Here is a 17,425-nt window from a genome sequence, read left to right as displayed (position 1 = left end):
AGCATATGTGTTGAAAGAAAGGGCCAATGTATTTTGTCATCTGTGGCTCCAGGTACGGAAGAAAAGAAGTTGCTTTTAAGGGTGGCACTGATGATTTCAGAGGTATCCAAAGTCATATGAGACTGAAGAGGGGGAGTTATGAGGCCCATTTTGACAACAGGGGTGGGTCACATGATGCCTACAAATATTAATACTCAATTCACACCTGTTTAATGTAGAATGGCTACCAAATGTTGGGAATAAAACCATCAAGATAGACATGGTCCTTTCTGTTGAAGGAGCTAAGGAAATTTCACCCCAAAATATGACTCCTTGGTATAAAGAATGCTCTGAATTAATCAAGAATGCTACCAGATCTAGCCCACTTATTTAAAACACAGTGCCTATCTCTTGGGTTAATTTACATATCTCTCTGCTTTTGTGTTAATTTACATGTCTATCTGCTTTCCCCATCAATTCATCCACCCCAGCAACCACTTGTTGCATACCTACACTCCACATTCTCCCTCTCCTTTCTAAAAGGCCTGTATAAAAATATCTGACCATCATCAGGATATTGGATAATCACTGTTGTGATTCTCCCCATGCACATGGTATTTAAAATAAACATTTCTCTTATTAGTCTGCTTTAATTGTGAGTTGATCTTTCAGCGCACTTTTTGGGGAAAAGGGTAAGTTTTCTCTTGCCCCTAAGTTCCTAGGGAACTTAGAGTCTGGTGGATAAAAGACAGTAATGGTCTCTATAGCAAGGAGAACAGGTAAGCCACTCCAGTCCCCACTCAGGTAAGGAAAGCAGGATAATTTGGGTGTGTGGTTGTAGTCTTTGACCGTATACATAATTAGTCAGAAAATGTCATTTTTTCTGGTTGTGTTTGTCTTTGCCAACTTATTTCCCAGGAGTCAATTTAATCTTTAAAGAAAACGAAGTGAAGTGATATCTTTTCCCGTCAAAAGATTCAGGGGGGTAAAAAAGACACATGAAATGATAGTTAATGTTTAATAAATTTAATAAATTAATAGAAAGTATCACAAAACCTGGAGCAAGTAACATACAGGAATCAGAAATAAGACAACACTTTGCAACCATTCACAAAAAGTACCATTTGACAAAGGAGAAGAATTACAGGAAATAATATAAGGCAGTCTGTTGCACCTGTCTTAAACAGATATACATATATAATAGCACATCAAAATGATTTGTGTGACAATAAATTCACCACACTTACATTTATCACATGGACTTCTTTAAAACATTTATAAAAGTTTGTAGATTTAACATTGAATGGTAAGATTCATATCCAAATGAATATGCTTATTTCATACCAAACTGCACAGAACTTACGAATAGCACACAAGTTGAGGATAATTGCTGTGTTGGGTACTATTAAGTACTACTACTTGATGACATAAGAATTATTAACAAATGTGCTATAAGCTATTACCATTCAACTTATTGCTAGTGCTTTTGGAAATCTGTGGTTTATATTTTATTTCTTTGTAAAACATGTGCTATGAGCTTGCCCTGATAAAAAAAAGAAATCAGATGTTTCCAGTTTTCGCCAATACTCACAATTCTTCAGATCTGAATGCATGGTCTTTTTAAGGACTGCTGAAGGATTTTCTTCAGTTCTTTTTATGTCAGCTACCCTGTCCTATGTTGATACAAATTGATGGACTCATGCAACATACATGGCGCATACATGCAGGGCACCACCTGTATGTGCAGAACTCATGCTAAATGCATGCTGTGTTCGTCGGACATTTTTGTTTCAGTAGGAATGAGATTTTTCATCCAATTTCATATAAGTGTGTTAATGTGCAGTTCAGCAGACCTAACAGGCAGGTAGACTTTACTTTCATGTTATATTTGGGCATGCTCAAGCAATTGAGTGATGTTTGGCAGTGTTGTGAATCAAATAGAGACTGTAGGAATTTCCTCAAATACAGTAGCTCTCTCACTGCCCTTGTGGCAGCCTATTGAATTTATCTATACTGTGTGTTGAGAACACAGATCAGGGGTGTTTAGAAATTCAGATTCTGCGTTCACCAATGTCAAGATACTGAGATGTACACGCTAAGATTTGTAAGTAACTGTCAGACATAAGAAATAGCATCATGAATTCTTCAGAAATTTATCCACAGTTGTGTGAAATGGGCACACATGGAAATAGTCATTGACAAGACTTGTATATTCTGCACACAGCATAGACTGGATGGTCTTACTTTAGCAATGCTTGAAAACCTTTTCATGGTTTACAAACCATTAAAAGGGTACTGAATTTTTAGAGAGCAGCAGGCCCACGAATGAAATGATGGCCAACATTTGTTGTAACACAACACTCTATTTTAACAAAGATTTAAACTTCTGTTACATAATTGCCGTACAATGAAGAGCTTGCCACGTTGACAAATTAGTTGCAGCCTTTTCCTGCACTAGAGAGTTTGGAAGGATCTGAAAAGGAGATAAATTTTGTTTAAAATCCAAATGGAAACTCTGTATTTCTGTTGTTCCCAGAGTTCAGAAGAAGTGTCTTTTTAATTACTTTTTTTTTCACATTCTAAGGGCCTAATTCTGTAGTCCTTAATCAAGTAAAACTTCCAAGGTTTTTTATCATCTATGCTTCCAATACAAGTTTTACTTAAAAATGGACTGCTAAATTAAGTCCTATAGATAGAGGTACCATAATTAAGAAAAATATTTTAATAAGGCTCAAGATGCTAATTTCACTTTGTGTGTAGCACACGAATTTCCAGGATCTTGAGATCAAAGCCCAATTGATGTTGAATCCTGGATTGGGAAATAACTCCGGGATCTCATTTCCCAGTCTAATTGTGGAATTAGGTATTTACTAAGACCAGAATGAAAACACTAATTCCAATTTGCTTGTAATAATAATCAGAATTTGAACATTGCCTCTAAGAAGTGAAAAGCTATTTGGTGTAAATCTCTTATTATCCTTCCACTTCTGTAGTCCTGGTTAACCAGCTGCTATGTTAAAATGCCACTATGTTTGGGGACAGACATTGCAGTAAAATACCGACACAACATCTGACAATGTCAAATTTTGTCCCTATATGTAACAGCAGGGCTAAGTTCTGGCATTCACTCACAGATAGAAATGTCAGAAGGCAGAATGTATCCTACTGCATTTGTGTGTGGAGGTGAGCAGAGCAAGAATTTAAAGTGTATATTTACTGTTAACCCGGCAAAGGATTCCACTGATTTTGTTAATTTCGGTGTGGTTGAAATCTAACCACTGTCACGTGCATCATTCTGGTCTCCCGCAAATGCCACCTGAGATGAGCATCAACATTCCCATACTCACAAGAGAAAGAGAGATAGGAAGGAAGGAAAGAAGAGAAGAGAGGAAGGAGGGGAGGGCGGACAAAACAATAAACATATCATTCATCAAAGAATCAAAACAAATAAGTTATTCTCCATCTATTATAAACAGTAAATATAGAACCGTAAATCTCACTATTGTGTGCATGATTGTAAAGTACAGAGTTGCAAAGCTATATACATATACACTTTCAGACAGCAATATTTACATTGTTATGACCGACATAAGAAAGGAGAAAGTTTTCCTACATATGCTTTATGTAGGAAAAGAATGTGTTTGTTTCCTGGTGTTATACGCTACTTATTCTTTCGCTAACCACATTAGAGGGATTTACTGGGAGCTCCAAATTTTCAACTTGCATCTCTATACCCGGCTCATTGTCATCAACTTTCTTAATCGCCGGTTCATTGGTATGCCGATAAACATGAACATTAAGCTCCCTCCCAGATAAAGCAGTGGCAGCGACTCTTGGAATTTGCCTGATAGGAGGCTTTTTCTTAGCTTTATAATTACAGCGCAAATAGTTAGAAAAAGCCCGGCGATACACTTTATTAAATAGCGTATACACCAGAGGATTGATTCCGGAGCATACGTAACCAATCCACACAAACACATTCAACAATTTCTCCATAAGCTTTTGATTACAAGATTTTTCACAAAGAACAGACAGAATATTCGTTATGAAAAACGGACACCACATTATCAGAAACACAAAGAAAACAATGCCAAGGACTTTCGACGCTTTCCTTTCGTTGTTGATAGCCTGCATGGTGCCCCTCGGACGTTTCTCCTTCTTCTTTCTTCCGCGCGCGGCGTTCTGGTCTTGATTGGGGTTGGCAGAGTTTTCTTCGTCAGCGGAATTCCTCTTGCAGCATTTCAGAAAGTCCAGACTTAAAGGTCCCGGAAGATCCTCGGTGCGGCCTTGTAGTAACATCAGAGCTTGTCGGCGAAGAACGTAGATTGTCAGGAAGTACGTGATCACCATAATCGTCAGCGGTATGAAGAATGCTACGAAGGACCCAACGAGAACGAAATTTGGCTCGTTGAGCACGCACGTCGTGTTGTTCACGAACACCTTGTCTTCGTTCCTCAGTCCTAGCACAGGGATAGGAACTGAGACACCTAAAGAAATGAAAAAGAAGGTACGATGTTGGTCCAGCAGATGGAAGGATTGAACAGATCTATGCAGCAGCGACACACAGTCGTGCTTCTTACCAAAGAAAATTTAGACCTGATGTTTGTTGAGAGCTATTCACAGAGTAATTAATTGATAGTCACATGAAAGACTACCAGGAGGATGTTAGAAAATGAGGGCTTTTTTTTTCAAGTTAGGAATGCCTTCTCTGCAAATTTCTGTAGAAGGCATGGAATTGCCATTATTGAAATAAACTATTCGAGACTTGGTTGTATCTAAGAGTGAGTTGGGTCCATTTTGTTGTGTTTTCAGTTCTGAGAACTGTCCTGCTTCATAGAAGGCACTCAATACATATATGTTGAGTTAATCAAGGAATTCACATCTGTATTCAATGACATTAATAAAGCCAATCAGTCCTTTTTTTTAAAAGGCTTTTAATAAAGCCATAACACCTTCCAAATTCAAAAATAATTAATATGTATAGCACCTATAATAGCCTATCAGCGTTGCCTAGGCTCATTCTGGTCATTATGCAGAAATATCTACTAGGTGTGAGTAGAAATTGAAAGGGTTCTTTTTTTTAGCAAGGATTGTTATTTTATTGCTTTTGAGTCTCTAGGCATAATAAATATCATTTCAAAGTCAAGATAGAGTGAAGTGCAGAGTTGGGAGAAATGCAGACTTCCCATTTGTGTGGAATTTGGGGCTTTTCTGTTTTTAAAAATATTGAGAGGTAGTCTTCCAGGGAAGCACTTCCTTCAATAAACATGTTCACAGGCAGAAAATAAACCACAAAAAGGTGAGAAGAGAAGATGGTCTTGTGTCCAAGTATAAGTAGGAATCCTAGAAACTTTCAGAAATAAGTATAGTAGATCTGGAAGAGGTCCTCCATCAATAAGCAGAGATAACTTGAAAGGGAAATTCAAATTTTAATGTTAATTTATCCTCTCTTGCATCTATAGGAATTTGAAGTCTGGGAAATTGAGACTGCACTTGTGTGATTCTCTCAGAGATTATCAGGAATGCTTGGCTAGTGGGTGCCTACATCATGAACCATGAGAAGAGATAGAAGTATGTTCATAGAGATCATTGTTGACTCTAGGGAACACACAAGGAACTATGATAAACCAACATCTGTAGTCAGATATAGAGACTGATCTTTGGCTGAAAGATCAAAAGGGAAAAATATGATCAATGTTTCTTTGTGAGGGCTTGTTGAGGATGTTGATTGTTTAATCTCTGGGAAGATGCCAGGAAGAGAGAATTTGGAAAGTGATCTGTAATCCTTCTTCCTCAGACACTGAATTTCTAAAATTATTGGCCTTTTTCTAGAGTAGGAGACCAGGTGACAGGATGAGAAGCAGCAACATATGTGACAGGACTCCTTTGGGTCCATGTTTGCCTACAACTTTGAACCTGGGCACGAAAGTAGGAAAGTCTGTGAAAAGCAGGACACACTGCAAACAGAAAATCTCCTCAAGTAATTCATTGCTGGATTCTAGCAAAGTGACCTTTGCATTCTGAAGAGGAAGAGAGAAGGTAATTTTTCACCAGATTTGATAAAATGCTTGGGGGAACTTCAACAGGAATTTGGGATTATAGAGTACAGCAAAACCACACAAGTTCTATTTCTTCAGATTTACAAAAAGGGAGCTAAGAAAGCTGCCAGATTGTATTGTTAGAATCTTTATTCAAAAAGTCATAAATGTAAGATAATCAGTAGCAAGAGTACAGATCACGCTTGCCTGAAAGAAGTCAATATTTCCTTACCCTTAATGAAATGTTTTAGTGAAGGTTTAGGCTTTGGGAAGTTTTCTAGAGTTAAGAAAGGTAATATGGTATTACAAAAAGAGAGAAGGGATTATTTAAAAAAATTACAAGAGAAAAAGTTAGAGGGATAATCTATACATTACGAAAGACTTCAATGACCTACCAAGTAATTATGAAATATGGACTTTCTTAGGATCTTCAGGGAAACAAAGAAATTTTAAAAAACATTCATGACACAATTGGAAATTTGAACAATGTATGATGGGTCATACGATGATATTAATCAATTATTACTCATTCATTTCTAAGTGAGATGTTGATATGCAGTTATATGGAAAGATAAGTCTTAACCTTTTGATATGAATACTGAAATAGTTATAAATGAACTATTATGAGATCTGAAGTTATTTCAAAATAATATAATTTGGGAGTGAGAATTGGATGGGAGTATGAATTAAATAAGATACTTCATAAACTAATAAATCTTGGAGCTGGATGATGAGTACTTGGGTCTCTATTTTATGATTCTGCTTTTGTAATTTTTGAAAGTCTCTACTATAGAAAGTTTGATAGTCTTTCTTTTAATTAAAAAAAAGAAAGGAAGACATGGAAGTCCCTTCTGAAACAGACAATAACAACACCATTAGATCTCAGATAAAGTCTCCTAGATTTGGTGAGCACTGCTAACTTTGAGAGTGATTCCTTCTGGAGTAAAAATGATTGGATCCCTGAATAGGAACACTCATTCATAATTTTCCACCAAAATATTGGTAGAAAACTACTATACCTTCTCGGGTTCCTACAGCAAGAGAAACAGAGGGTGGAGGAGAGATGCACCCCCTCCAATTTCCAGTCCTCCACCCCTAGGATCTGCCTGAGGGAACTACAGCCTGAGGCCCAGATTTAGTCTGAGAAATCTTCCATCATTCTGGTTGCATCCTAACTGGGGTACATTTACCTAGATGGGGAGATTCAAGTTCCCCCAGGAAATGCTGCACAATCTTCTAGGTATTGCTAGAGACACTTGAAGTCTCTGAGGAAGGCCTCATACACTGTCTAAAAGATCAGTGGCAGTTGGCATTACTCATAGCCCTGCTTTAAAGTAGTGTTAGCTTGTTTCTTATAAAGATTTATGCACTTTTCTAAGGGACTCTTGGGCCTAAAAGTGGGCCTAATCAAAGGACAAGAGAAGGTAACAGAGTCATTGTCGATGAACTGAGGCTGTTATTGGATATGTGAAGCCAATTTTATCTCTAGAATCCATTTGTATAATTTTGTATACATTGAGGAAAGGGCGATTCTAATAGCTGCCATTAATTGAGGCTGTCACCGAGCCATGCACATTACTGACATTCAATTTGGTTAAAATCTCTGTTAGACAGGTATTATTTGGTGAAGTGGGTTAACCACCTTACCAAATCTGTACCACCAATAGTTTTCTTTTGTTTCTAGAAGCCATGAATGCAGTCAACAGAACATGAGGTTGTTCACATTCTTTGGACAATATCAGGAAATTACAAACAATAACCATAGAAGTAGAATTAATAATTACATATCTTGCACAGGCTGTCAGTAAATTAGAAGTATAAGAATCAGCAGTTCTCAAAGCATAGTTCAAGGACCTTGGGAGGGAGCTTCTGAGATTCTTTTAAAGAACTTGCTAGTTTCCCTTTTCTCTTTGTCTTTCTAACTGTGTTTTATGAAGAAAACAATGTATCACAACAGTTTGAATGTGAATACAAATATGAGAACCCAGTTATATTTCTATCAAATAAGACATTAAAAGAGATTTCCAAAACTGTAAATTGGTGCCTGCTTTCTCTGACTTTTCAAAATTATAATTTTCATATAAACATACTTTAATGTTAACATTAAATAGACTTGTACAACTATTTAAAAGAGAAGGATTAATAAATATTTTAACCATTTTCTCTTTTTAATTTTTTATGCCATAATAGATATAACCCACACAAACAAAATCTCTTTCTGGAACTCAATTATTTTGAAGAGTATAAAGGGGTCCTGACACAAAAGAGTTTGAGAACTGCTGTCCTTGTTAATGGATGAAGTTATTTAAGCTCTGAAGAGTTAAGTTCAGCAAATGTGTAAAGTCTTTCTTAGCATTTTTAATTCAACCAATAGTAATTCATGTAGTATTACAATGTCAGATAAATATAAATAACAGTGATACTAGCAACAAAACATTGGAAAGGCATCGTCTCATTCATTTTCATAGAAATTCTAAAAGGTACAGTTATTTGAAGAAGTTAACATCAGAAAAATTAAGTAAGTTTACCAAATTTAAAGGAAATCTTTGATATTTTTGAAATCCTTGATTTAGCCAAAGAGGAAAAGCAGAAATGAACTAAGATTGACAATATCATATACTAATGACAACTAAAATAATAATAAATACGTTTTGCTCAGGTTTTCTTATATTGCACACACTTAGACAAGTATTTTATAATTGCTGCATACTTTCTATATTATTTTAGTCAATCCAGACAAAAAACATACAAGAAATCATTAGATGGAATGACTTAATCTTTCTGAGATTAACGTCAATAAATTTATATCATTTTCCTTAATTTTAGAAACAACAAAGACAAGTTATAATTCACGTGCTGCTGCAAATCTTAGGTACTACTTCAACTAATAAACAATCAAATATTTCTCATGCATTATCTTGTTCAGTTCTTGTAAAACCCTGAAAAGTAGTCATTATATGTTAAGTTTACTTAAACTCCGAGAGGGAAAAGTACCTTCAGTAAACTTAGAGTCTTATTTTCACATTTTAGAAACAATTGAATTCAGTAATTTTAAGTTTTCTTAAAAATATCATGTATAGTATGAAAGACTTAATAATAATAAAAATTATCATGTATTACTTCTGTTATTTTATGGAAAATATGTGTTAACTCTACAACACTATGACTACTACTGCTACTGTTACTGCTACTACCTATCATTTATTGAATGCTTATTCTGAGTTCTTACTGACTCTGGTGCTTTAACTGCATTACATACTTCACATGCATTATCTCATTTCACCCTCATAAAAGCTCATTTCTTGGTAAGGTTCTTTTACTGCAAAGAAGGTAAGTAAGGTCAGAGAATATAAAAAGACATTTATATTATTTCTGAGAGCCTTGAGTTCAAGCAACACAGATGAGTTCTCTTCAAACCTTAAGGTAATAATGCAATATGGCAATGATTCTAAGATCCACATCACCTTTAGCTTTTTTTTTTTTTTTTGAGGTGAAACAATTTTATTTCACAGTTTTCTTTAAAATTGCAAAGACACTATTTTTTTCATATAAAAACATTAGTATGAGACACCTACACTTTCTAGAAAATGATTACATAGACTCTCTCAAAGAAAAATGTACCCCATTATAGCATCAATGAGGTTGTTTGGAAAAAACTTACCTGTGGGACTAATTCCTAAAACATACCATTCTACTATCCTCCAAATTTTGGTTCAAAGTATAGATTATTGTCATCAGTATGTGTCCTGCATTTTTAGATATTTGATAATACACATATAGAGTGGTTTATCACTTAATGTTCCATTGGTTCATCAGCTTTTTCTGTAGGTTCATCAGCAAGTTGAACAAGCTGTGCCTTTGACAGGCCTTTAGCTTTTATTTATTTATTTATTTTAATTCCAGATTAATATGAGGGTACAAATGTTTAGGTTGCATTGTTTTCATTTCTAAAATAGAGTTGAAGTTGTAGTTGAGTCCAGGGGTGTGTTGAAGACCTTTACGTTGTGCACATTAGATGAGAACTTGCCAATCACCCTCCTTTCTCTCCCTTCTTCTTTCCCTTCCTTCCCTCCCCCTTACTAGAATATACTTGTGTTTTTGTTTCATGAGGGCTTTAGTTGTTTATATGTTGGTTTCATATTAGTATCGAGTACATTGGATACTTGTTTTTCCATTCTTGTGATACTTTATCAAGAATAATATGTTTTAGCTCCATTCAGGTAAATACAAAATGTAAAGTCTCCATCCATTTTTTATGGCTGAACAGTATTCCATGGTATACATATACCACAGTTTTTGAAATTGTGACACTTCTTATAACCAACAGGATCTTATAATTTTTCACCTGTTTTCATTTTTTTATTTATACCTTTTTACGGATTTACATTACTAACAATTTTATTTTTATTATTTTTCATTAAATCATAAATTTGCACACTGATGCATTTATGGGGTTCAGTGTACTACTTTGATATACAATGTGAAATGCTTACATTGAACTAAGTAACACATCCATCACAATTATAGTCATTTCTTAATAGTTTTGAAATGTACCATTGCATGCACATTAGATGAGGTCCCCCCAAATGCCCTCCCTCATCCCATATCCCCCCTCCCTTCCCCTCTCTCTGCTCTTCCCTTCTACTTTCTGGACTATAGTTATGTTCTCCATTCATGTGAATATATAGGTGATAATATATTGATTTCATAGCACTACTGAGTACATTAGATACTTTCCCCCGCATTCTCGAGATACTTTACTAAGAATATGTTCCAGCTCCATCCAAGTAAGCATAAAGATGTGAAGTCTCCATCTTTTTTAGGGCTGCATAGTATTCCATGGTGTACATATACTATAATTGTTAATCTATTCATGGGTCAATGGGCACTTGGGCTGTTTTCATGTCTTGGATATTATGAATTGGGCTGTGGTAAACATTCTGGTGAAAATATCTTTGTTGTAAAATAATTTTTGATCATCTGGGTATGTACCTTCTAGAGGAATTGCAAGATTGAACAGTAGGTCTACTTTTAGTTCCTTGAGTATTCTCCAAACTTCTTTCCAAAATGGTCATATTAGCTTGCATTCCCACCAGCAGTGCAGAAGTATTCCCCTTTTTCCACTCCATGCCAACATCTGTAGTTTTGGGATTTTGTTATGTGGGATAATCTTACTGGAGTTAGATGATATCTCAAGTGGTTATGATTTGCGTTTCTCTGATGATTAGGGATGATGAGCATTTTTCATGTGTTTGTAGGCCATGTGCCTGTCTTCATCAGAGAAGTTTCTGTTCAAGTCTCTTGACCACATAGAAATGGGGTTATTTATTCTTTTCCTATTGATTAGTTTGAGTTCTCTGTAGAATCTAGTTATCAGATGGTTTTATAATTTTTGTTGGCCAGATAGCAGTCATTAAATAGTTGTCATTGCAGCACATGTGTGAACCTAGTCTGAAAAACTTCTTTGGATGTCTTCTGGGAAGATTAAAACCACCAGCAGCAAAATTTGCAAAATGGATGTCAGAAGCATGACAATAACTTTGCATCAATGAAAAATTATGTCATAACAGCCAAAGGGAGGGAGTGTACTGAACAAAGAAACCTCAACAGTTTGAAATGGCACAGAGAGATCTAGAAACTGAAGCATTTCCTTAGTCTTTGAAAATGAGGAGGACATTGGTGATTATAGACGGAACAAATAGAGTGAAGTGAAGACAGGAAACAGACTGCCAAGAAATGTGTGGTGATACAAAAGAGCTCATAGAATAACTTTTCTAGAGTAGCTACCCCAATATCAAAATGAAAACATAGGAAAATTATTGTTACTATGTAAGGGTAACTCAGAAGTATCCATTTCCATGAGTTGTTTTGCATGGAAAGGAATATATTTTCAGGGACATCTAGGAGGACCATACAACAATCAGGCTGACACAAGTGGTCCCATGCCTCATGGAGTCATAGGTGAGTCCTTTGAACATGAATGTTGATGCCAGAAGATGAGGAAGTCATTTTCAAAAAAGAATACAGAAAACAAAACAGACAAGGAGTTCTTAGGTGATAAAGTGTGACTGAGAGTTGGAGAGAAAATAATTTTGAATGCTGTAATAACTGAATCAGTATGATGTTGGTACAGTGAGAATTCAAGGAATTCAGACTCAACTTTGACCCTCTAGGATTTTTAGCTTTGGGAAGGATAAGAACACAGACATGTGTGAATAAAGGACAGCTAAGGCAGCAGTAGTGCCCAGGGGAAGTCCTTAAATAACTTTGAGGGAATTTGATCTAAAATTGGAAGACTTTAAGCAGGAAAGCATGAGAAGATAGTCCATGAGCTGACAATGCCCAGGGATTGTAAAATATACTGGGGTAGGAATCTGTGGGTGAGAGAGGTCCTGATATTCAAATACCATATGGCTGAGGGCATGAGGAATTAAAATTTTAGGTAGCACTGACAGATGATCACATTTCATCCACAAGCTAATAAAGACTGAAGAAAGTTTACCTTTAAGGTGCAATAAAGAGCTTACTCCTTAAAGGTGGAAGCTAGTGGAGGAGAACAGCTTAAAAATACAGAAAAAATGGTAACAAATGATGAATAAATGTCCCTGAGGAGGCAAAGCGAGAGACAATTAGAAAAATTACACTAGGACAGAAGAATGGGTATTCTTTTCATTTAGAAGAATTGATGGCATGAATGGGTGGCAGAAATTATCTAGTCCTATACAGAAAAGTGAGGGGGGCAGAGATAAGAGTTAAATATTGGATGGCAAAATTAGCAGAATTGTTAACTCTCCACACAAGGTAATTTAACTGGATATTTGTTGATTTCGTGAAGCACTAAGAAATACAGCAAGTGAACGCAGATAGATAGGTGTGAATATGAGTTTTTTTTTTTTTTTTTTCACTTTCTGGCCAGGCCCGGTTTGAATTTGCCACCTCTGGTATATATAGGGCCAGTGCCCTACTCCTAGAGGCACAGGCACCACCATATGAGCTTTTCTTATTAAAGTCAGACAATTGAACACTCATATGCTACTGGGAAAATATTCAGCAGAGAGAGTTTGAAGACATAGGAGAAAAATACAATGCACAATGAAGTAAGATCCTGAAGAATGATGGATTCCTGGGTCCTGAGCAGAGAGTAAACACTCAGAAGGTGCCTCCAATTCTAACAGGTAAGAGAGAGGTTATTATGCAGGGGAAAGAAGAGAGTCGCAATTAAGCGTGGAGTAGAGGGGATTAATGGGGATGGATAGATTTTTTAGATATTTAGGAGTTCTAGTGACAGTACATTGTGATTACATAGATGTGGCCTGTGAGGAAGAGGGAAGAGTAAATAAGTAATTGTAAGTTTCTTGTTCATGCTGTTAGATAGATTAGATTGTCATTAAGCAACATAATATAGGTGAAATACAATGGTGGCTTGGTTTGGCTTGTGTTAAGTTAAAGTCCTTGTGGGGTACAATAGGGAAATCTCTGTGACTATAGTTGTTTGAAATTCTGGAGACATGGGTGAGTTGGGGACAGAATTTTCTTTTATAAGGAGAAATTACAAGGTCATGATCTTCCAGGGAGAACTTCTGTGAAAAGAGGGATCAGAAAAGAATCTAAGGCAAGGGTTCTAAGCTCTTTTGTATCTATAGACCTCTTCTTAAAATAATGTTTTTGGTGAGACCACACCTACGGTATGTCTTACAAGGGTACATGTGAAATTTACTAAATGTAGAAAATAAATGTCTTAACACAATAACTAAGAAAATGCCTTGAAGGCTATGTTAACCAGTGTGATGAAAATATTTCAAATTGTATATAAAAACAGCACACTGTACCCCATGATTGCATTAATGTACACAGCTATGATTTAATAAAAAGAAAAAAGAAAAAAATAATGTCTTTGAATGCATAATGTGACATGCAGGGGATTGCAAAGCAAGAAAATTATGATCAAAATGTTAAAAATAAATTTTAGAAACAGTATTATTTGTGATTTTTAATAAGCACAGTAGGTAACTAGATCTAGTCACAGGTCCAATAACCACTAAAATTTTAAAATAGTGATTAGCATCTATCATATGTCATATGTCTCTATAGTCACAGAGATTTCCCTATTGTATGCAGCATCTATCATATTTCAGGATATGTGTGTATGTGCTACATCTGAATGTGATTTATAATATCTGTGATTCCTATTGGTGGTAATTATATAGACACTGCAAATTACTATTCTGATTAATTGCCTATATTTGTAGTTGAGGAAAGTCTCAAATTTCAGTTATTAGTTAGATAAAATAAAGCTATAAATTTTTTTCACCACCAAAATTTATAAACAAATTCTCAGTTTATAATCTTGGTTCAGTAGCTGGTATCAGAATCAGACTTAAATTCTTGATGTAAAAAATTATAAAAACTTATAAGAAAAGACTATTTTTTTTTTAGAGACATAGTCTCACTTTTTCATCCTCTGCAGAGTGCTGTAGTGTCACAGCTCAGAGCAACGTCCAACTCCTGGGGTAGGTGATTTTCTTGCCTCAGCCTCCCGAGTAGCTGGGACTACAGGTACCTGCCACAATGCCTGGCTATGTTTTGTTGCAGTTTGGCCAGGGCCGGGTTTGAACCTGCCACCCTCAGTATATGGGGTAGGTACCCTACTCATTGAGCCACAGGTGCTGCCCAAGACTTTAATTTTTTAATAATGGTGAAGAAGGCTATGTGTGGTGCCTCACTCCTGTAATCCTAGGTCTCTGGGAGGTTGGGGAGGGTGGATTGCTTGAGTTCAGGAGTTTGAGACCAACCAGAACAAGAGCGAGACCCAATCTCTACTAAAAATAGAAAAATTAGATTGGTATTGTAGCAGGCATTTGTAGTCTCAACTACTAGGGAAGCTGTGGTAAAAATGATCTCTTGAGGCCATAAGTTTGAGGTTGCTGTGAGTTATGATGATACTGCAGCACTCTACCCAAGGTGACTGAGTGAGACTCTGTCTCAAAAATCAATCGATCAAACAAAAAGCAATGGTGAAGGAATTCACAGAAGGCTAGCATTCTGCTAATAACAATCAGAAACTCTGAATGAGATAAAAACAGCAACAAAACTACTTGAAGATATTTGAATGTGAGCAAAAATTGGTAGAAGCAAAGGACTCAGCCATTGAAAGATGTGAAACATGTTAGTTGAGGTTCATATTTAAATGTCCCTTTCCCTGAAGCATTCTCTAACATGTAGTTAGATTTCTAGGATAAAGCTGAGCTTTCACTGAACTGAGGAGTCAGAACTAAGAATTAAGGATTCCCAGAAGGGCTGGGACCTAAAGGGTGCAATCAAAGAAAGGAGCCACAGCATGGTGAGAACCTGCAAGTTCTATACAAAATCTCCTCAAATTCTTCTTTGACACCTGAATTCTCTCTGTGTAAGACTCCCAGGAATACAAGAAGCAACAACATTTGGGAGGTTAAAAGTGTTTAGCAGAGGTGTTAACTGTTTTCTATTGCAGGGGAAACAGAGTGGGGAGTTTACATCACACCAAGTTAGAAGGGCTTAATATACACCCTGGGCTTTTCACTGGTCTCAGAAAGAACCTGCCTTTGGAGAAGGCCCTATTTCTTAGGACTAAAGAATTTTCCCTAAGACTAAAAGCAGACCTGGAGCCCACCCTAAAAAAAGAAACCCAAAACATAAAGCAACTCTTCCATGAGAACATATTCACAAAATTAAAATTTATACAAAGAAAAAGAATAATGTAACCCATAGTGAAGAGGAAAATGGGTCAAGAGAAACAGACTTATATATAACTCAGATTTCAAAATTAATAGACAAGGATTTTATCATGAATTTATTGAATAACCTACCAGAAAAGATAGATATGATGGTTATAGAGATGGGCATTTTATGATTGATGTGGAAATGTAAGAAGAAAGGACATTCTGAAACTGAAAAATTGTATTAAAAAATTGGATGGGATTAACTGTAGAATCAGTGATAAGTAAACTTGAAGGTCAATACAAATAATAATAAACTTAAGCAAAATGATACAAAATATTTTTTAAAAATTGGACCCATTTTTCCAGCCACAACAGATTTCCAGACTTGCTATCCTACAAAAACAACTATAAAACTATACAGAATATATGAAACAACTCTTTTCAAACATTTGTCAATAAATGGAACAGAACCGTGATTTTTATTATAAAGGAAACACAAGTCCTATATCCCTCTTCCTCTCTTTACTTAGAGATAATTCCTTGACTGTAACAGAGGGAAGTGGAGCCCACGCAAGGTTGGCTATCCTACTGAGTAATGTGGGCCAAGATCAGTGTTTGAAGATAACCAAAGGGTCTGTACCTTCCTGGGCAAGATATAGGAAAAGAGAGAGCTATATAGGTAGGGAGACTCAGAGGTATTTGTGAGTGTTCCCTCCAAGAACCTCATTGAGGGCTAGGTTGCCCATGTACAAGTGAGACTCATAGCAGAGAGTGGAAGCTATGGATACAAAAACAGAACAAAGATGTTAGCAGTTACAAAGTTCTAGAAGTTGCAGTCTGGTCTAGTTAGAATGAAGAGACTTTATTAGTATTTCATTAACATCTTGAGGATTTAGTTGAAACAAAAGAAAGACCATGTTTAGTAGTGAACACAGCTTTAAAAGATGTACCATAATAAAGCCCCAAATTAAATGTCAGTGTGATTAAGGAGAATAGTCAGTAAATCAACCACACACTAACCTAAATCTCAGCACTCTTTTTTTTTCAGTTTTTTTTTTTTTTTTTTTTTTTTTGGCCAGAGCTGGGCTTGAACCCACCACCTCTGGCAGATGGGGCAGGTGCCCTATTCCTTTGAGCCACAGGCGCCACCCTGATCTCAACACTCTTTAAAAGAAAATTATATATTCCACATTCTTTGTAATGTCTTGCATAAAGCAATATAATACTAGATATGCTAAGGAACAAGGAATTGATATCTAAATCACAAAAAAGCAGTCAATGAAAATAGACCCTTATATTAGCTAATGTTGAAATTAGGAGATAGGGAATTCATAGCAGATATTAAAAAGATGTTCAATGACTTGAAGGCAAATGTGGTCCTAATGAGTGAAGAACTACTGACTATCAGGAAAGAAATGTAAAGTATAAAAAATGAATGGAAAATTTTAAAGTATAAGGTAAAATATCTGAATGAATAATAAACTGGACAAAGTTAACAGATGATTGAAGGTGGCAAAAAAAGGAGCCATTAAAGAACTTAAAGGTACTTAAAAGGTACTTGAAGGCACCTAAGTACCAAAGGTACCCAAGTACTAAAAGGTACTTAAAGGTACCTTTTACCTAAGTACTTTTACCTAAGTACTTTTAAAGGTACCTTTATCTAAGTACTTTCACCTGAGTACTAAAAGGCACTAAAGTCACCCAAGTACT

At 35.9% G+C, this 17,425-nt stretch overlaps 1 protein-coding gene across 2 annotated transcripts in view; it reads right to left on the bottom strand.

Moving 5' to 3' along the window:
* Positions 1 to 3,633: 3,633 nt before the first annotated feature.
* The window catches only part of HTR2C (5-hydroxytryptamine receptor 2C), a 185,584-nt gene continuing 171,792 nt past the window's right edge, over positions 3,634 to 17,425 (bottom strand). Inside the window, exon 4 of one of the 2 annotated variants that reach the window (XM_003802053.1) lies at positions 3,634 to 4,466. In XM_003802053.1, the coding sequence (XP_003802101.1) occupies positions 3,634 to 4,466 (833 nt within the window). The remainder of the gene's footprint in view (positions 4,467 to 17,425) is intronic. The other variant, XM_012812885.1, reaches the window with a different exon arrangement.

The sequence above is a fragment of the Otolemur garnettii genome, unplaced genomic scaffold (genome assembly GCF_000181295.1).
Source record: "Otolemur garnettii isolate 467f Iridium unplaced genomic scaffold, OtoGar3 scaffold00230, whole genome shotgun sequence".
Lineage (NCBI taxonomy): Eukaryota > Metazoa > Chordata > Mammalia > Primates > Galagidae > Otolemur > Otolemur garnettii.
Note: the sequence above shows the minus strand (reverse complement) of the source record. Positions and strands in the feature narration are given on the sequence as shown.